The sequence below is a fragment of the Plecotus auritus genome (genome assembly GCF_963455305.1).
Source record: "Plecotus auritus genome assembly, chromosome: 7".
Lineage (NCBI taxonomy): Eukaryota > Metazoa > Chordata > Mammalia > Chiroptera > Vespertilionidae > Plecotus > Plecotus auritus.
This window is the reverse complement of record NC_137774.1, coordinates 34,780,353-34,802,466: the sequence shown is the minus strand read 5'-3', so window position 1 is coordinate 34,802,466 and position 22,114 is coordinate 34,780,353. Positions and strand designations below refer to the sequence as shown.

At 41.4% G+C, this 22,114-nt stretch overlaps 1 protein-coding gene across 2 annotated transcripts in view; it reads left to right on the top strand.

Moving 5' to 3' along the window:
• The window catches only part of SSH2 (slingshot protein phosphatase 2), a 249,106-nt gene that overhangs the window by 205,129 nt on the left and 21,863 nt on the right, over positions 1–22,114 (top strand). For both annotated transcript variants that reach the window (XM_080681958.1, XM_080681957.1), the window contains 5 exons: positions 388–582; positions 4,193–4,286; positions 4,419–4,547; positions 11,111–11,157; positions 15,732–15,878. In XM_080681958.1, coding sequence (XP_080538084.1) covers positions 388–582; positions 4,193–4,286; positions 4,419–4,547; positions 11,111–11,157; positions 15,732–15,878 — 612 coding nt within the window. The remainder of the gene's footprint in view (positions 1–387; positions 583–4,192; positions 4,287–4,418; positions 4,548–11,110; positions 11,158–15,731; positions 15,879–22,114) is intronic.

Sequence of the window (22,114 nt, the reverse complement as noted above, 5' to 3'; positions counted from 1 at the left end):
CAAGGAAAACAAATCTTTCTATAGCAAATGGTTGCCATCTTAGTTCTCTGGTGATATAGCATAGACACAGCATGACTGTAACTATGGGGTCATGAGTTTCATAGGTACCTGGACCTGTTTTTTACTGTTGGGTTATCAGTTCTCGTGTTTCCCTTTACCCCCACCTTAATATCGCTCTGTATCTTTCAGCACGAACTGTCTAGTCAAGTGTTATGATCAGATAATTACTATAATCAGAATCAAAGAATCTTGAATTCCAGGGAGTAGAATCTCCAGAGACCAAATTCTATAGGGTTTAAAAATTGAAAGAGATTGAAGTACACATGGATTATTGGCCTTTGATACCTCCATAATTCTACAGTGCTCATTTCCCTGCATATCTTTCAGGTCTGCACTACAGAGTTTACACAAGGCTTGTGAAGTGGCCAGAATACATAACTACTACCCAGGCAGCCTGTTTCTCACCTGGGTGAGTTATTATGAGAGCCATATCAACTCAGATCAATCATCAGTCAATGAATGGAATGCCATGCAAGATGTACAGTCCCACCGGCCTGACTCTCCAGCTCTCTTCACTGACATGTAAGTCAGTTTGCTAAGGATCATGGAAGTCCTCTCTCTGTTGTGCTCTAGGATGCCGCAAGCCACTGTTCCTCCCTAATCTCTCCTCTTGGGGAATTAATCTTACCCAGCAATATTAGTCATTGTCTACACTACACAACTGCCACATAAAGAACCCTGTTCTTTCTGTTGTCTGCAAAGGCCTGAGGAGTTTCACTCGTGGGCACAATGTAGTATCCATAGAAAAGAACTGCAATATCATAAAATCCCATTAATTCAGATTCCACTAATGTGAAATTTGAGCTTAAAGGAGTTAAGCTAAAGTCTGCCTTTGCATAATCTGTGAAAGAAATGTTTGGTAAATAAATTAATGACAAAGAGAAGCTTTTAAAAGGACGTTTTCAATACTTAAGTTGTTTCTATTCCCGCTGGAGTGGCTCAGTTGGTTGAGTGTCGTCCTATGCACTGAAAGGTTGTGGATTCAATCCCTGGTTGGGGCACATACGGAAGGCAACCAATCCATGCTTTTCTCTCACATCAATGTTTCTGTGTCTCTCTCACTCCCTTCCTCTCTCTAAGCATGTCCTTGGGTGAGGATTTAAAAAAAAAAAAGTAAAGAAAAGATGTTTCTAGTCAATTAAAAAGAATACTTAGATTTCATGTTAATTCTAACCTAATACGTGCAGATTTTTTTTTCAATATTTTATAATTTGTGTTAAGACCTTTGCCTTGTTAACTCTGTCTCAGTAAGATTTTATTAAGTCTTCCTGGTGTACTGTGAGTTAAATAAAGGCCTAAGGTGGAGCTGATGTTTATTTCCTTTTTATGCCTGTGTGTTGATACTTATGTGACTATTTTAGAAATTTTTTCACACTTAGTTCCTGCTTTGGAAATTAATCAGGATGTTTATTTTGCTCTGAGTTGATCTTTCTACATTTCCAAGGTATTCTATAGCTGGGAGAGAAGAATAGCTACTTACTAACTGACCTTCTAAACCTTCGTCTACAGATTCCTAAAGTAATACCAAAATAGTTCATGATATTTTTTAAGGCTTAATTCAGACAATATAATTAACTAGAGGCCCAGTGCACGAATTTCTTGCACGAGTAGGGTCCGTAGTGGCTGCTGGCCGGGACCTCCCTTCCCACGGTTGGCTGGCCAGCCCCGCCCCCTGGTCGAACTCCCAGTTGAGGGGACAATTTGCATATTAGGCTTTTATTATAGAGGATTATTTTTATTAGAAAAGGTGAAATTTCCAAGAATTGTGTGAACAAAACAGTCAGAAAAGCAATGGAAGTTTTTGCAAAGGTGTTATTGGTACCAGGACCTCTTTTTCATTAGCCTTCATCCTTTCGAGATCCCACAGTAACGAAAAAGGTAAGGGTTAGTTTGGCTTTCAGAATCTTGGGAAATGTTACTAATTTCCGGCTTTACAGCTGGTTCATGGGTATCAGAGGAATAGATGTTGCATCTGGCTCAAAAATGGACATTCTGAACCAGACTTACATGAAAGAGAGAAACCCTTCTTATTTTTCATGATTTTATTAGAGGAAATTTGGAAATTATAATACAAAAGAGGAAAATGAAATTGCCCATAATTTCTCTACATTCCCAAACAAACAAAAATAATATGAAATGTACTCCCTGGCACCTGGTAGAAGCTCATTAAATATTAGTTTTTAGTGTGTACAATATAACCCCAGTTTTAAGATAATTTAATAAACAAATGTGTATCTGTTCATAGAAAAAGATTGAAAACTGTCAGTCATCGTATTTTAATAACGATTGTCTCTGATAGAAGGATTTTCAGTGATTTTTATTTTCTTGCATTTGTATGTATTTTCCGAATTTTTCTCCAGTGAGATTGAGAAAGTGTATTTGTCTTGTAATGCTTTTTCCATTTCCTCCCTAAGTTGACCAGAAAAAAATATTTTTTAAGTATGCTAAAAACACAGGGAGAATGTGTGCCAAATGAACTTAAATGCTCTGTGAATAAAATTTATGTTTTAAAATCCAAGGAAGGGGAAGAAGGGAACATACCTGAATGGTGCCTCCAGTTTATGTCAAGTGCTATGCCAGGCACTTCATAAAAGTATATCATTTAATCCTCATAAGAACCTCATGAGGAAGATATTATTACTTTCCTTATTTTATATAAAAGGAAAGAGGCTCAGAGAAAGGAAGGAACTTGTTCAAGTTCACACCACTAGTAAGCAGCAGGACTAAAATTAAAACCTACATGTGTCCTCTCCCAAACCACTCTGCCTCAAGCAAGTGTGAAGGAGTTGGATAAAGATTGCTAAACTAGGGAATCTAAACTATGCACAAAGATGCTAAACTTTGTTTTTTACCAATATTTCTTTTTAATAGAAGACTGAAGTGTGTAACTCTCCGCCATTAGCTACGTCTAGGAAAAATGGTAGGGAACATGATTAAGAATTTTAGTCCTAGTCAAGACAGGAAGACTGAGGGCTGACTGACAGGGTATAATTATTAGCTGAATTTGCAGGGTTCATGAAAAACTAAAAGCCCCAGTGGTAGGGAGCCCCAAAGCTGTGGGGTCAAAACATCCATCTTTGGAGATTACTAAAGCTATTTTTGCAGCCAGTGATAAGGCTATAGGCAGCAAGGGTAGGCAGGATGCCTAAAGGCTTAGTCCATTTCCATCTCCAAATAAGGAGGTACAGAGCAGATACCTTTCTTGAGTAGGTAGGAAGGGAAAGATGAGACAGAAAGTACTCTCTGTCAGCCTCACTCACATTCTGCATAATATGAAATAATGCATTTTGAGAGAAGCATCCAGTTACATTGAACCAATATCTGTCTAGTAACTGGAGAATCAGCTTCCTAATTTGATTTCATATTAAAGTTCCAAGAGTAATTTTATTTTTAAAAGAATCAGAAGACTAAGGGAAGCAACATAATCCTGCAGGTGAAGTGTTAAGCTGGGCTGACAGTTCTGGTTCTCTTGCCAGTGTATGTGATCATTGGCATGTCATTTAACCCTCCAGCTTTTTACTTTCTTTATCTGTAAAATGGAGATAACCATTTCACAGAGATATTGTGAGAGCTTTTGTGAAAAGGAAAGAATTTTGAATGGAAATATTCCAGGGAGTTAATCCTTGAAACCCATTTTGGAAGAGAATTTGCCTCATTGAAGAAGGCAGGAATCACTCTTGCCTCTTTCCTGTTTTCTAAAACCATAGCAATGAATGAATGATAAGCATTAGGTGGCATTTTATGCAACAGAAGACCCAATTCCATAGTGGGTCACATCACTGGCCTACCCAGCTCAGCAAGTGGTACTCAGTGGTACTTGATGAGAAAATATGGATTGTGGTCCTCCATTAAATTTATACTCAGTATAGCTTATTTGCCTTTATTTCTTCATGATCGATATATGTGAATATATTTAAGGGCTTTTAGACATGTACAACCTTCAAGTAATAATTTCTAAATATTTACATTCTGAAAAGAAATTTTTAAAAATATTGTTCTCTTTTGGCCGTTCCTCCATAATATAAATTTAAAGGTAATAGAAACCTGTCAATTTGGAACCATAATCAAATAGCACATTCATTAACTTAATTAAATTCCTGCCTAAGAAAAATCAATATTTCTCTCTTCTCAGACCAACTGAACGTGAGCGAACAGAAAGACTAATTAAAACCAAATTAAGGGAGATTATGATGCAGAAGGATTTGGAGAATATCACATCCAAAGAGGTAAGAGACCTTAAGTCCTCATTGTTTCAAGGCCAGGTAGGAGTGGGATAGGTATGGGGCTAAAAATGGTGAGTGACTGAAAGTACAGAGGGGCTTTACAGAAATTAGTATAATATGTCATCTTTGTTTCAGATACGAACTGAGTTGGAAATGCAAATGGTTTGCAACCTGAGAGAATTCAAGGAATATATAGATAATGAAATGATAGTGATTCTTGGTCAGATGGACAGTCCTACACAGATATTTGAGCACGTGTTCTTGGTAAGTTTTGGGGCCCGTTTAAGTGGTGTGCCAAAGATAGTCCATACCAACCCATGGGGAAGGAGCAACTGTTAAATTTTATTATATTTAAATAAAATGTAACAACATTAAAAACAAAGGTAATAAATACTCAAACCTCATCAGTTTCTAATTTTTTTACTATTATCTGTGCTCTTACGTTTATTTATGTCTATTGTGTGGCGGAGATGTTATATAATGGTGAGTTTCTGCTCATCTATTCCCAATTTCTCAGTCAGTGATTTCATAAGATTGACTATGGTGGGAAAATTTACACCAAGGAAACTGGCAGATGCTACAGAACAGGCCTTCTCCTCCCTCTCCGCCCCTCCCCCCCAATGGGTTATTAAATATCTCATCTGTTCTCTTCATAATAGTCTGTAATAGTTTTCTACAGTGTACCCAACTAGGATAATCCTTTAAGGTCACTCTTTCAAGTCTGCCAAATGTGTCTTAAGGTTGGATATATCTGAGCAGAGCAAGTGGGAACTACTTACAATGAGAGGCTATTGGATTTTTAAGCATTTTGAACCTTGTAGCTACATTTTGAGTTCCGAATACTTTTATGATTACTAAAAATTTGGTGATTTAAAATTGTTCTTCATAGTTCTTGAACATTCATTAACCTGTAATTAGCCCAAGAGGACCTCTCTGACAGATAAATTGGGAAAGCTTCTAAAATCCTAAATGTTAAAGCGTTCTAGTTTTCATCTGTACGTAGTAGTGGGAACAAGGTTAACTAGAACTATTAAAATTGGGGGGTGGGGGGACTGGGAAGATGCCAAAACCACTGTGGGTTTTTTTTGTTTGTTTTTATGCTCATCCTAGGATATGTTTATTGATTTTTAAAGAGAGAGGAAGGGGAGAGAGAGAAAGAGAAACATGGATGAGAGAGAGAAACATCGTTCAGTTGCCTCCCTTACGGGTCCCACCTACAGATCAAACCTGCAATCTAGGTATGTGCTCTGACTGGGAATCAAGCCTGAAATCTTTTTGGTATACAGGATGACACTCCAACCAACTGAGCCACTGGCCAGGGCAAAACCTTGTTTTTGTTTCCATTTCCCACACACTTTGACCAAAAATGCTAACAAGGAACTAAATTCGATTGGTTTGAATTTCACTTCTTTCTCTGGTGAGGACATTTGTGAACTGTGAAATAATTAGAAGCTGGGAAACAGGAGAGAAGAATAAATGCACAGGAACTGACTAAACTGGATCATCTCACCCCGAATATTCAAGAGTTTATTTCACCCAGCAGTCAAGCTTTGTGTCATGGAAGGCTTGTGCCCTGAATTAACTTGCTGACACTCCAGAGCAAGCATGTCAAACTCGCAGCATGCCTCATTTATTTGGCCTGTGTTAGCCTTTGAGTTTGACATGCTTGCTCTGAGTACTACAGAGTGATTCATAGTGGTATATAGCTATGAAATTACTCATGAAAAGCTGAGCTAGGAAGGGAGCTTCTTTCTAGATGTGGATCATACAGCAAAGCTGTCATTGACCTTTTCATTTGTAAAGCATCTGTCTTTGTTGTCTTTTGTATATACTTCCATGAGGATTCAGATATTCCCTGCTCTTGTATTGCTGGAAAGAATTTTTGTGTTATCTATAGAAGACTTCTGAGTCATTCAAATGGACCCTGTCCCCAACTGTCATGTATCATGACATTTTTATGAAGGGCAAGTGTCCATAGCCACAATAGCTCATGTTTGAAAGTGACCAGCACTATAAACTTAAATTCTCCATTGAGCTTGGATTTTATACCTAAAAGAATATAGACATGAATATCAAGTATAGTCCATATCTGACTCGTCAACCTGTTTAATTTCAGTCATACTTCCCCATGTCTCTGATGCCACCCCTTCAAGAACTACCTTCTTCTTACTCCCCCTCTTCAAATGGCATATTTTAGGACATATAAACAAATTTTAATAGTACTTTAAACAGAAAGAACAGTTCATTTTTAATAAGTATCAATGTCTGTATTTTTGGAAAAAGGAAACTATTCTGCTGCAGATACAATTCTGTTTTCAAGAGAATGGACATGTTCTTTTTATTGTGAATATTGTTCTTATTTGAGAAAAAATCTTTCTAAGTAGAGAGTCCTGAAATTTAACTCTTATCCAACAAAATAAGTAGATGAACAGATTGTCTAAACATCTTATTGTACTTTTTCCCTGATGGCTTTCTCCCTTTGTTTGCACCACCATGTCCTGTGTCCAACCCCCTATATTTTCTCCAGTGAGTCTGTGCTCTGCTGGCTTCCCCAGCAATTAACACGGAAAAAGATGTCTTATCCAAGTTGCAAATGGTGGTGGTAATTTTCTGCAAAATCATTTTATCATGTGCATAGCTGCCATGCCTGGAGTGCAAGTAGTTGTGTGAAGGGAGGCAGCAGGATTTCTCCCCTCCCTTGGAAGAATGTTCAGCTCTGCAGTGCACTACACAGAGATGTTTATTTGAAAAGGTGTCCAGCTGGTCTGAAGAAGAAATGTGTAGAGCGTAGTTTAAAGAAAATCTGCAGCAAGAAGAGAGGATTCATTGGCTGGAAGCCAGACTATTTCCAGAAAAAGTTCTTCCACACCCTTAAGAGTGTAATATTTCTCTGAGCTGGAAGCTTTTGCCCAACCAAATCTCAACATCAACAGCTCTCCTGGAGGCTGGCCGATTTGGCTGAGAAAAAGCAAGATGTGAACAGAGACCCTTTGCAGAAAGGCAGGCAGCTTTCTTAGTTCAACAAGGGAAACACAGGAGTATTGGACACACAACCAATAATTTTGTTCATGAAAAAAAAGTAGTCTGAATTTTACTGCTGGTATGTTTTTCAAGATTTGACATTACAATATCCTTGTAGAATAGTGTTTATTTTTCAAGGAAAAATTAAGCCTCAAATTGGTGGTTACTTTTTTACAGTAGGTGCAGAGAAATGGAGGATATGTGAATAAGTCTAAAAATAATCAAATTGACTATTTTTATCATAGTCATGATTTTCATCCCTCTACTAGAGATGTATAGGATAAAGTTAAAAGAGATTTTGTGCCTGGTTGCCACAATAATGTAACTTACAGTGTTGAGGCTGTAGGTGTGATGAAAAAGATATAGCCTGGGATACCAGTCCTTAATTATGTCAAGTTGTATTGATTTGAGGAGAACCCCAGTACACTCTTTTGTATTTGCCATAAATGTGCTCTCCTATTCTATTTTGGTTGGAACATTTGGACCCCAACAGGGCTATTTCCTGAGGCTAACAATTGGGGGAAAAAATCAGTCACTTGGATCTTTGGGCCAGAGTACAGTGTAGGGGAACCCAGAGTAAAAAGATGGAAATGAACTTAGTTAAAAATGTATTACAGTCCCAAGATTTCATTTTACATTTCAGGAATATTAGAAAATGCTTTGCATAATTACATAGAAAATAGTGAAAACCCCATGGAATTAAGTCATTGTAAGCCTGAGAAGCAGAGAAAAAGAGGTTGAATCTGTGGAAGACCCCAGGAGGCCAATATAAATGGCATTTGCATTGAGGGCAGAAAAGTAATTACACCACATTGACTCCAGTTCTTTCTTTCAGGTTGAACTTAAAGCAGCCATAACCACAGCCCAAGTCACATTGCACAGGCTTCACTGCGACAGTAGCCAGGGCTTTTAGTTTATTTTGTTTCTGGATATGTGTCATTTCAGATTGTCAGGTTGAATTTTCTCAGACAGGTAGATAAAAACCATGGACTTTCCCCATCATGTCAGGGTTATTTCCATCTAGCTGGACAGAGTTCCTCTCAGAGGATTTAGATTTCTAAATTAAGGAGTTAGGGATCACATTTCCCTGGTTCCAGTTTAGCCACTCAACCCTTGAGTATTACTTGACTTCTTTCTCCTTGAAGTCCTTTGTAGTTCTTGCCTCTTTCTTTGGTGTGAGAGCTGGTTTTCTAAGCTTGAGCCTAAAGCCTTCAGAACCTTCCATATTTTTGGAAAGCAAGTCAGCTGAGCCCTACTCTGTAGAAAAGATCAGTTGTTCATCACTTACTGGAACCTTGGTACAGTATCCTTGAGATCTTCCAGTTAAATGGCTAAATTACATTTCACTTGTAATATTGTGATAGTGCTTGCATAACACTTAACAATTTTCACAGTGCCTTATTTACTTGTTTCATTTAATCATTCAACAAACATTTCTTGATCCTCTTTATTGTGCCAGGCATGAGGGTAGATATTTGTGGAGTGTGATCTAATTCCATAAGGAAGGAGTGATGATCCATATCAGATAGATACTCACAGAAGACCAAAGGGATAAGGATACAAAAGTGACCCTTGGATTAGACAATTAGAAAACTCATTAGAAACATTAGCAAGAATGATGAGGGCAGAAGCCATAATGCTGTGGATTGAGACTCATGGGAAATGAGGAATTAGAGGAAGTGTTAGATTATGTTTCTGTGAAACTTGGCTATGAAGGGAAGGAGGAAAGGACAGTGTGTAGAGGATTCAGAATGAAGAGGTTTTCCATTTCAATATGTGAGAAACTGTTTGTTGGCTTATAAAAGGCAGAAATTTATTTGTCACAGTTCTAGAGTCTAAAAGTCTGGCATCAGGGTGCCTGCAGGTTGAGTGAGGGCCCTCTTCTGGGTTTCAGACTTCTCTTTGTATTCTCACATGGCAGAAGGAATTGGGAGAAACTATATATTTGTAATTTAAGGAGGAAAGTACTCACTAGATGTATAGAACTATGTGAGGGTGGGGGGATAAGAGAGTTCCATTTTATAGATAAGGAAAATGAGGACAGGTTAAGTAGTTTGTCTAATGCCTCACAGTAGGAGTGGGTTTCAGACTTGAACCCGTCTTCTAATGCTAAATTCCATTTATCAAATAACTTTAAAGCATAACAGGATTATTATTAAACAGAATATTCACATGGCCTCAAAGATTGCTTACACCTAAAGATGACTACTTGTAAAGCAAACTCTACAATAGAAGGATGTAGCTGACACAAAGATACTACCAAGAATTCAAAGTCAGCATGATAAATAATGGGACAAAGTGACAGTATGTGCCTCATGATTTGATGCAGTAGGAAGTACAAAACATCACCCTTGTTATATTCTTGCCAAGAATACTTGACCTGAATCTAGTTATCAGGAAACAATCAGAAAAATACAGATTGTGGGCAGTTTTCCCAAGGTTACAGACCTGTAGTCTATTAAAATGTTAATGTCATGAAAGATAAAATAAAGATAAGGATGGACTATTCTAAATTAAAGGAGATAGAGACAACTAAATGCAAGGTATGATTCTTAATTGAGTGAATATAAAGTATATTTTTTGTTTTTTTTAAATATTTGTTTTTATTGATTTCAGAGAGGAAGAGGGAAAGAGAGATAGAAACATCAATGATGAGAGAGAATCATTGATCAGCTGCCTCCTGCATACCCCCTATTGGGGATCAAGCCCACAACCTGGGCATGTGCCCTGACTGGGAATTGAACCATGACATCCTGGTTCATGGGTCTCTACACTCAACCTCTGAGCCACACCCCACAAGGCTGAAGTATATTTTTAAGGATAATTTTTGAAATTCAGATATGTATTGATGTTATCTTTCTTGGTTATAAAAATGGAATTACATAAGAGAACGTTTTTGTTCTTAAATGATACATGGTCAAGTATTGAAGTGAAGTAACGACGCTCAAATTGCTTTTAAATGGTTCAGGGGGAGAAATAGGACATATATTGAAAGAAAGGGAAGAGAGAGAAAGCAAATGTGTCAAAATATTAAAAATTGATGTATCTTTCAGATAATCTATAGAACCTCCTTAAATTTTGTGTATCCTGTTTCCCTCATTTTTTTTACAGAAGCTGCTATTTCACTCCTCTCTCTCTCTCTCTCTCTCTCTCTCTCTCTCTCTCTCTCTTTTTCTCTCTCTCTCTCTTCCTTCCTCTCTCTCTTTCTCCCTCTCCCCCCACCTCAGCCCAACTCCCTACATGAAACATAATGCACTAGAAAGAGTGTGGGCTTTAGACTGAAATCTAGGTTTAATTCATAATAATGCCATTTTGTTCATTCAACAATGTTTATTGAATACCTGCCAGGTGTCAGGCAGTATACTGGCGTTTCCATAGGGAACAAGAGAAGCTTACATTACAGTGGAAGAGAGGTAGTAAATAAACACATAAATAAATACACAAACAACAATTACAATACATGCTTTTGAAAAAGTCAGAGTACTGTAAACAAGAATAACAGACATTTAACTTAAATTGGAGAATGGTCAGAGATCAGAGATATCTTTCCATCGTTGTGATCTTGAACAGAAATTATTTTAATTCTCTGAGGGTTGGTTTTCTTATCTATAAAAATGAAGATAACTTTATCATTTGTGAAAACTAAACATGATAACATACAAAGTACCTGGCACATAGAGAGGAAATTCAGTGATGGTATTGGCATTCTTTTTAGAAACTGCTTCTTCCCTCACAGGACTCCTGTTTAAATATTGTATTTGGTTCATGTGCTAGTACTCCCTAACCCTGTCATTTTGGTTCCACAGGGCTCCGAATGGAATGCCTCTAACTTAGAGGATTTACAGAACCGAGGGTAAGCATCACTGTTTTATCTTTACCGTTTCCAGTCAAAGAGGTGTCAGTGAGTTACTTTACACTCTAGAGTTGCTTCCTGTTGATTCTAATCAACTTCAGTCTAATAAGAATTAAAACTGCTATTCTCCCACTGTTTCATCCTCCTACCTACCATGAAAGATCAACTGTTTCAGTAGTAAGGCTTTCAGAAACAAATGTGTAAGCCTTTCCTGCTGTTTAAAACCAAATGCAGTTACTAGTTCCCTTAAAAAAAATTTTTGTGTGGTTTTTTTTTAGAGCAGTTTAAGGGTTCACAGCAAACTTTAAGGGAAGATACAGAGATTTGCCACATACCCCTGCCCCAACACATACATAGCCTCCCCATTATCAGTATCCCCCACCAGAGTGGTGCATTTGTTATACTTGAGGACCCTACATTGAGACATAATCACCCCAATCCATAGCTTATGATTCACTCTTGGTTGTTGTACATTCTGTGGCTTTGGACAAATGTATAATGTATCCATCATTATGGTATTACAGAGTATTTTCACTGCCCTAAAAATCCCCTATGCTCCATCCATTTATCCTCCCCACTTCCAACCCCGGCAACCACTGATCTTTTTGCTGTCTCTATAGTTTTACCTTTGGTCCCTATTTTTATGTAAGAATATGCAGAACTGCATATGTCGGTTTCACAGCTGTCTGTTCAGTGTTTATTGAGTATCTTCTGTAGGTCTCGCATAGTGCTAGGTGCTAGAGATCCAAAGATAAATAAGCCCTAGCCAGGTGGCTCAGTTGGTTGGAGCAAATGCACCAAAAAGGTTGTGGGTTGGATTCCTGTCAGAGCACATACCTAGGTTGCAGGTTCAATTCCCGGTTAGGGGAGTGTACCAGAGTCAACTGATAGATGTTTCTCTCTCAGATCGATGCTTCTCTCTCCCCGCCCCCACCCTCTCTCTAAAAATCACTAAAAGCACATCCTCAGGTGAGGATTTTTTTTTTTTAAGTGTACAAAGATAAATGAGACTCGGTAAGTTACTTGTAGACTAAGTAGGTTAAAAATGGATGAGCTTCTGAAATTGAACAAGAAGGACCTACCTTGTATGAGGAAATGTACTCCTAAACTGTATGGTTATTGAATTTTATTGTAGCAATTGAGACCACAATGAACATTCAGCAAGTAAAAAGCTATTGCCATTATTTCCTTTTTATTTCTTAGCTAATGCCTAAGTTTTTTATTGAACTTGGCCTTAGCAGGTCATATCATCCCAACAAGAGAAGAGAAAATCGTGTCTGGAAATTGGCCATGCTAACTCTTCATTGTAGACAGAGATAAGACCTACTGAGACTCACAGAGAGCGATGGCTGCCTGGCTGGTTATGGGCTGCCTGTTTTCTCAGCTCCAAGTCAGCCTTCTGGTTATCTTTAGCATGATTAAATGCATACTCCCTACTTTTCCCCCAGAAGAAAGGTATGTCATAATTGCTAAAATGAACTTGGAGCAAGACTTAAGCCAAATGATTATAAAAAGAGTTCCATGGGAGGAAATCTGGTTACTTAATTTAAGATATGGAAATAAGTAGAGCTTGGGAAGTTTAAATTGATAAGAATTAAGTCTAGAGTTCTTAAAAGCAGAGACTCTATCTTGGTTTTGTGTAAAACATACATCTCCCTAGCTCAGAGCTTTATAGGATACTCAGTAAATGTGAAGGAATGATAGAAAAATTAAGCTGGCTTATAGGAAACTAGGACCTAGATACAGTGTTTAATATGAAATCTGACATAGCAGTGCTTGGAAATGCATTGGAATCCCATAACACATACATACACTTGGACTTTTGACTTACAACCCCCGCTTAGAGATGAGACCTATTCATCTCATTTACTACTGATAAGGCTAAATTATAAAATGCAGGTTTTAAAAGTCAGTATGGTTGGATATTTGGATATTAACTTAGATCTTGTTTCTTAAATTTATTAAACTTTAGTCGGTGAAGAATTACAGTTCAGGGAACTATACCCCAAAACATGTGCCTATGGATGAATTAAGGGATTTTCAAGTGTAATTTTTACATTAAGGCTATTTTCACTAATCTACTGACTTTAGGGCCCCAAGTAAAGTGCTACTCCATATAGAGATGGCAAAGAAATTTCAAGGAGTGTCAATTCCAATTGGAAGTAGCTGCCTAAAGCTCTATAATAAAAAGAATCGGGAAGTCCCATTTTACCATAATCCTTTACTGAAGTTTGGAATTGGAGGTGGAAGGTTCTTCTTTTTTTTTTAAAGTTTTTTAAAAATATGTTTTTGAGAGAGAGGAAGGCAGATGGATAGAAAGATAGAAACATAGATAAGAGAGAAACATCAATCAGCTGCCTCCTGCACTCTCCCTACTGGGGATCAAGCCCACAACCCGGGCATTTGCCGCAACCAGGAATTGAACCAGGGACCTCTTGGTCTATGGGTTGTCACTCAACCACTGGGCCACACTGGCCAGGGATGCATATTTATTTTAAATAAAATAAGTGTGCTTGCTCATGTTTTTCTGACAGTTTTTTAAACTATGTTTTTGTTGATTTTAGAGAGAAAGGAAGGAAGAGGGAGAGATAGAAACATCAGTGATGAGAGAGAATCATTGATCAGCTGCCTTCTGCATGCCACCTATTGGGGATCGAGCCTGCAACCTAGGCATGTGCCCTGACCAGTAATCGAACAGTGACCTCCTGGTTCATGGGTTGTTGCTCCACCACTGAACCATACTGGCTGGGCTTTTTCTGACAGTTTTATTGAGAGATAATACATATACCATACAGTTCACCCACTAAAAATGTATACTTCAGTGGTTTTTAGTACATTCACAGTTGTGCAGCAAGCAATTTAAAACATTTTCAACCCAAAAAGAAAGCCTATACTCTTTAGCTGCCTCTATTCCCTTCTTTCCCTTAGCCTCTACAGGGGTGGGCAAACTTTTTGACTCAAGGGCCACAATGGGTTCTTAAATTGGACCGGAGGGCCGGAACAAAAGCATGGATGGAGTGTTTGTGTGAACTAATATAAATTCAAAGTAAAGGAGCGGAGGGGAGAGCAAGAGAACCGGATAGAACAGCCGGATCCAGCCCGCGGGCCGTAGTTTGCCCACGGCTGCTCTAGAAACTACTAATCTACTGTCTGTCTCTATAGATTTGCCTATTCTGGACATTTCATATACTATAAATGGAATCATATAGTATGTGGTCTTTTAAGAATTTTTTAACTTAACAATATATTTCAACATTTATTAATGTTATAGCATGTATTATTAGTACTTCATTCCTTTTTTTCTTGCCAAATAATATTCATAATTTACCCATTCATCATTTGATGGACATTTAGGTTGTTTCCACTTTTTGGCTATTTTAAAAACTGAGATGAACAATCATGTACAAATTTTTAGGTGGACTTCTGTTTTCATATCTCTTGAGTTTCTGCCTAGGAGAGGCATTGCTGGGTCATATGGTAACTCTATCTTTAACCTTTTGGGGAACTATTAGACTTTCCCAAGTTGCACGTGCTTTCTTTTTAAATTAAAAAGAAAAATCATTTCTGGTAATAAACTTTGATGCTAAGTTAACAGATTCAAATCATATCCCAGAACAATTTTGGTCTCCTCACCTAACCACAGAACTGGTTAGCTACGGCTCTCCCTTCCTGTAGTCATTTCTCTGACTTCGGAAATGGGTTTGTAGGACCCTCCCTATATGCGGTTCTGAGAAGGAAGCAGCTTCTGCAGAAAAATGAGGGAGCCTGTGCTGTGTTGTTAGAGTAAACTCCAATGATATCTAAGTTCACACAGCATTGAGAAAAGATAACCCTTTGGCAAACTAAACCCAAGTATTTATTGAGATTGTGCAGGGAGACAGATAGCAGAAAAATTTCTTGATACAGAAACCCTTTCCTGCAGCCTCTCAGTATAGGAGAACTCTCAGACACATCTGCTGCCATAGCAGCCAGGAATGCAGCCTAGAGAGTTCAGAGAGTTTCAAGTCCAACTTTCCTCTGACCCTCCCAGCTCTGGCCTCATTTGCATTTCATAGTTTAGAGAGAGTAGGAGAGCAAAATCTGACAATCTGGCATTTAGGAAGATAGGAAATTTCTCCTCCTTCTGTTTTTTGTTTGTTTCTTGAGATACATAATTTAATACAAGTAACTTCCAAAGAATATATTATATTGCTGGTAATTTTAGTGACTAAAGAGGAATTGTCCCTCTTGGGCCTCAGGCTGATTCTTTTGAGTAAAATACGAGACATGTTTTCAAAAGACTATCCAAGATGAGATTGTGTAACTACGTAAACTGAAATGGAATTTAGATGTTCAACTTGGTAGACAACTTTTCTCCAAGTAATTCCCTGGTGCCCAGGTGTGCCCAGGACCGTGTTATACAGTTTCTGTACTAAATAAGTATAGCCTCTTAGTTTTTTAGCTTTCTTCAATATTTTGGTATTTAATTTCAGCGCAGGGAGTAAAAAAGTTGTAAATAAGAAAAGCAATGCTGGAAATTGGATTTAGCCTGAGTAGTAGAGCCAATTTCTCCCTTGTTTTTTTTTTTTTTGCAGGGTGCGGTATATTTTGAATGTCACTCGAGAGATAGATAACTTCTTCCCAGGAGTCTTCGAATATCATAACATTCGGGTATATGATGAAGAGGCAACGGATCTTCTGGCTTACTGGAATGACACTTACAAATTCATCTCTAAAGCAAAGTAAGTAATGGGTCTCAAACACATTCTTACCCTTGTTCTGTGTGCACTACACATGGCTGGGGCCTGAAAGCTATAGATAACTTACTGAGAGTACTCCGAAAAAAGGAAGTAAAGAAAAAAAAAAAAAGCCCTGGCTGATGTGGCTCACCTAGTTGGGTGTCGTCCTGTGCAACAAAAGGTAGCAGGTTTGATTGCCGGTTAGGGTACGTACCCAAGTTATAGGTTTGATCCCTGGTCAGGGTGCAAAAGAGAGGCAACCGATCAGTGTTTCTGTCTCACATCAATGTTTCTCCCTCTCCATTCCTCTCTGTAAAATCAATTTTTAAAAAGAAGACTGAAAAAAAAAAAAAGAAGAAGACTGAGCCCTGGCTGGTTTGGCTCAGTGGATAGAGCATCGGCCTGTGGACTGAAGGGTCCCAGGTTCGATTCTGGTCAAGGGCATGTACCTTAGTTGTGGGCACATCCTCAGTGGGGGGTGTGCAGGAAGCAGCTGATCGATGTTTCTCTCTCATCGATGTTTCTAACTCTCTTTCTCTCTGAAAAAAATCAATCCTATATAATAAAAGCCTAATATGCTAAGTGTCCAGTCGACTGGTCAGCTGTTCAACCAATCAAAGCATAATATGCTAATGATATGCTAAGGCTGCTCAACTGCTCTCTATGACGTGCACTGACCACCAGGGGGCAGACAATTGACCAGTCGACCAGTCACTATGATGTGCACTGACCACCAGGGGACAGATGCTCCAACCGGTAGGTTTGCTTCCTGCTGGGGTCTGGCTGATTGGGGCTGAGACAGGCTGGACATGCCCTGGAGCTCTCCCGCGGTCCCTCCCCAACTAGCCAACCTCCCATGTCCCTCCCCAGCCCTGATCGTGTACTGGTGGGGTCCCTCGGCCTGGCCTGCGCCCTCAGGGGATGGCAGAGAGCCGGTTTTGGCCCAATCCTGTAGGCCAGACTGAGGGACCCACTGGTGCATGAATTCGTGCACTGGGACTCTAGTAAAATATATTAAAAAAAGAAGACTGAGATTTCTTAATCCTCAGGGAAAGATGACTAGTGACTTAATACTTTTCCTGTAAGTAGTTGAAGTCCCTGAAAGATGATCTCATGTTGGCTAGTTCCATTGAGCACAAAATTAGAGTATATAAACTTAAGCTGCAGCTAAAGAAATAAAAATGAGAGAAGAGAGAAATTCTGAATGAAAAGCTTAAGTTGCCAATGGAGACATTTTAAAGTTGTATAATTAACATTATTCCACACAGATAGAATACTGGGTCCTCCTCTCTATAAACAAGGAGATCTTTAGAAATCTTTTCTAATTTTTTTTTACTTTACTTTTATGATACTCTAAATAGTGAGATTTTTCTCTGGCCTTTCTGTTGATGTCTTTTTCTAAATTTAAATTTTTAATTCGTCCTTTTAGTGAAGCTATTTGATTATTTTAATTTAGTGTGAAGTATTAATAGGTCAACGCTCATTTTTTTATATGTCTTACTGATTTTAAAAGGGAAGGGAGAGAGAGAGAAACGTTGATGTGTGAGAGAAACATCAATCGGTTGCCTCCCTTACATGCCCCGACCGGGGATCAAAGCCATAACTTTTTGTTGTATGGGATGACCAACTGAGCCACCTGGCCAGGGCTCAACATGCATTTGTTTTTTAAGTCCCTGGGGATTTCCTTGCCAATCCTATTTATGCCTTCAATAGGAGGAGCGTAGCATGTTGACCACGCTTCTCCTTCAGGTGGGACCACATTCAAATCATCCCTGGCAGGTGACAGGCACTTCTGTTTATAAAGTCCTCCTTTAAGAATGATTCCATACTTCTCTTAAGGACTTTCATGATAAGGAGATTCTTCCTTTTAGTTACCTAAATTCCCATACCCTAGCTTTGAGCTCATTCTCTTAGTCTCTAGCCAGCACCTAAAAGAGCGCTTTATGTTCTTGAAGAACATTTTATATTCTATTATTAAATTACTAGAGGCCTGGTGCACGGATTCATGCACATTGAAAGGAAATTAATTAGAAGGTGGCCAGTGGGGCAGGACTGGGTGAGACGGGCCGGACACACCCTGGAGCCAACCTCCCACAGTCCCTCCTGGCCAGCCACACGTGGGGCAGCACTGGGGCTCGAAGGGTGTCTGCGGAGTGAGCAGGGTCCCTCCAGCAGGTGGGGTCCCTCAGCCTGGCCTGCAGGGATTGGGCCGAAACCAACAGTCCGACATCCCCAGGAGGGAAGGGTCCCGGAGTGCAAGAGGGCACTCTGCAAAGTTGCTGTCGCTTGGCAGCTCCTACATTGAACATCTGCCTCCCTGGTGGTCATTACGTGTCATAGCTGTTGGCTGGTCAGCTGGTCACTTAGGCTTTTTATGTATAGATAGAGCTAGGTCTGGCCAGCGATCAAAGTGCAAGCGTCTGGCATGGGAGGGCAGGTCCCAGCTGACCTCTGGGCCCTGGGCAGCACCTGAGCCCCCAGGCCCCCATGCTACCCCCTCCACCTGAGTCATGGCGCCTGAGTCCCCATGTGGAGATGCGGTGAGCGCAACCAGATGCCACAGGCCAGGGCACAGCATGGGCCTCTGGACCACCCAGTGGTGCTGCATGGAAGCCAGGCAGGCAGCACACACTCTCCCGGCCGGCCTCACAGACTGGCTCCTGCACGAACCCACGGGGAGCCTGACTGGCCCCTGCAGTCCCAGTGGCTGCAGCCCAGCTCACCTAGGTCACATGGGTGTGTGGCGGGGTCCTCGCGGGTGCCTGGCACCTGAGCATGGGGGCTTCCCCGGCACGAGTCCTGGCATCCTGGGGGAGATTAGCAGGGGGAGTGAGAGCGAGCTCAGCAGACACCCCACATTCTCACCGCACCTCCATCCCCGTCGCCCCGGCCTGCAGGTAGCCAGCAAGAGGTCGCAGCCCCCCACCCAGGCACTGCGGAAGTTGGTCATCGCCACCCATCCCCAGTTCTCCGTCCCAGCCCGGGGCCTAGCCCTGACTGGGTAATCAGGGCCTGCTGGCAGCTGGTCACCATTTACGGGGAGGATGGTCAGGGCTGAGTGGCCCAGCTCCCTCAGCGCCTGGGAGCTGGGTGGCGGCCTCACCCCCCCACCACTGCTGCTGGTTGCTGTGGGGGCGATCGGCAGTGCGATCAGGCCCCCGCTCACATCCACCTTGGCCTGGCACCACCCGCTCACCTGCTCCACCATCTTGCCGTGGTCCCGCTCTTGTTGGGGCACATTGGGCCAGCAGTGCCTCCACTGTCACCTGCTGTCTGTGCCGCGTCCCGGATGCCCGCCATGTTCCGTGCCGCCCCCTGATGGTCAGAACACATCATAGCAAGTGGTCAAACTCCCGGTCGAACAATTTGCATATTAGATTTTATTATATAGGATTCCCAATAATAATGCCACCCATGGCATGCTTACTATGTGCCAGGTACTTTATGTGTATTCTCTCATGTAATATTTTCCAAAACCCGGGGAGGCAGATATTGTCATCCTTCTGTATAGATGTGGACAGACTGTAGAGATAAGGTTCAGAGAGGTTAAGAAACAAATGGTGAAGATAGTACTTAAACCCAAGATCATATAGGAATAGTCAAGTCTTTAAAGAAAAGATTAGGCAAGTTGTCAGGGTCACAGCTGAAGAGGCTAGAGTTCAAGGTGAGGCCCCAGTCCCAATGAAAAGAAAGGGTGATTTCAGCAGGGCTGGGATTAGAATGAGTTGCATGAGGTGCCCAGGTTACATTTAAGCAGGCACTCACTCTCAGGTTCCTGCATCTGAGAGTGCGTGCCTCCTGAGTGGCACACTGGGGACCTCATGTGTTTTACCTAATCAGGGCCCTAATTTCCAGAATCTGCATATGGGTGAGTTTGGGGTTACTAATGTAATACCAGTCTTAATCTGGACAATCCAGCAATCCAGTACTGGGTGCCGGGGAGGTTGAAGGGGGACTTAAATTGAGTTCGTTAAAAACTGACATCAGATCCTTCGTTACATGAGTTAGAAGCCATCCACTTTTTGAAAAAGCTTAGTTCAATATGAATAAATGTTTTTATGGAAGTGGATTTTATAATTGCATTTTTCTTAAGATTGTCCAAGTTTGAACACTTTCCATGCCTTCAGGTATAGACCTGAAATTTTATGCATTAAAGTTGTCAGAGCTTGATGAGAATATATTTGAGCACATGTCTGAACTTCCACCTGAGTCACTGTGCATTGGCTTCCCAACAATAGTGTAAAGGAAAACACTATGGCGCCATAAACGAAACAAGTATTTCGTAGTCCTTTGGGATAATCTAAGCACACAAACACACCACACCAGCCTTAGGACACCAACATTTTGCATCTAATTGACAGGTAGGAGGTTAATCTTACCTTCCTTTTGAGGCTGTTTCAGTTACTCCCGACTGTTCTCTGCATTCCTATAGCTTATTTGGCTCACTCATTTTGGCACTTAAACTTGTGCCTCCTTGCATTGGTACTGAACTCTTTCACGTGTCTCCTTCAGCAGGAGAGTTATACACCTGCTGAAGAAGGAGACACGTGAAAGAGTCTCGAGGAAGCTTATCCTATCTAATAAAAGAGTAATATGCAAATTAACCATCACTCCGCTACACCTGCAAGCCACGCTTATAAGCCAATCAAGAGCGAATATGCAAATAAACCCAACCAAGATGGCTACGGCCACAGAGAGCAGGAGGGAGGCTTGGGTTTGCCCGGCAATGGAGGAAGCCAAGCTTTCCGCCTGCCCTTGCTGGCCTAGGCCTCCACTCAAGGCTACAAAGTTTCAATGATAGAAGATACATAAACCCAAACAGAAATGGCGGCAGCACAGAGCTGGAAAGAGCAGGAGGCTAGCGTTGCCCCCGGCAATGGAGGAAGCCAAGCTTTCCACACACCCTGGCCAGCCCAAGCCTTGCTTAAGGCTACAAAGTTTCAAATATACATAAATCCCAAAAGAAATGGCTGCTGCCACGGAGCAAGCAAAAGGCTTGGCTCCGCTCCAGGCTACAAAGTTTCAATTGTAGAAGATAAATAAACCCCAGATACCAGGGCCTCCGCTTGGGTCTCCAGGGGGCGTGACCAGCCTGAAAACCACCACAGGCCCCTCGCCCAGGCCGCCCCAAGCCCCAAGGGAACCCCCACCCTGATCTGGGACACCCTTCAGAGCAAACCAGCTGGCCCCCACCCATGCACCAGGCCTCTATCCTATCTAATAAAAGTAATATGCAGATTGACCATCACTCCAACACACAAGATGGCTGCCCCCTTGTGGTCAAAGATCCTGCCCCCATGTGGACACAAGATGGCCACCACAAGATGGCCAGCAGGGGAGGGCAGTTGGGAGGGACCAGGCCTGCAAGGGAGGGCAGTTGTGGGCGATCAGGTCAGCAGGGGAAGGCAGTTAGGGGTGACCAAGCTGGCAGAGGAGGGAAGTTGGGGGCAACCAGGCCTGCAGGGAAAGGCAGTTGGGAGGGACCCAGGCCTGCAGGGGAGGGCAGTTGGGGGGGACCCAGGCCTGCAGGGGAGAGCAGTTAGGGGTGACCAGGCCTGCAGGGGAGGGCAGTTGGGGGGGACCCAGGCCTGCAGGGGAGAGCAGTTGTGGGGGACAAGGCCTGCAGGGGAGGGCAGTTAGGGGTGACCAGGCCTGCAGGGAAGAACAGTTAGGGGAAAACAGGCTGGCAGGGGAGCAGTTAGGCATCAATCAGGCTGGCAGGGGAGTGGTTAGGGGGTGATCAGGCTGGCAGCAGAAGTGGTTAGGGGCAATCTGGAAGGCATGCAGGCGAGCAGTTGGGAGCCAGCAGTCCTGAATTGTGAGAGGGATGTCCGATTGTGAGAGGGATGTCCGACTGCCCGGTGGGATCGGGCCTAAACGGGCAGTCGGACATTTTTCGAGGGGTCCCAGATTGGAGAGGGTGCAGGCTGGACTGAGGACACACACCCCCGTGCACGAATTTCGTGCACCAGGCCTCTAGTCTACTATAATACAGTAAGCAAGTGGATGAATAGATTTCCCCTTTTAGACTGACACGTGCATTTTTAAATTTATTGGAATAGCTACTTGGGAAGAATTCCAGCCCATGACACTAGTGATAAGAGTAACCATTCTTTCCCAGATTTAAAAATGTTGTTCCTACTTATAGCTGACAGATCTAATCAGCAGATCCATAAGTTTGTTCACACATTAGCAAATATCAGAAGGCTTATTCTGTGCCAGACATTGTGTTATTAGCA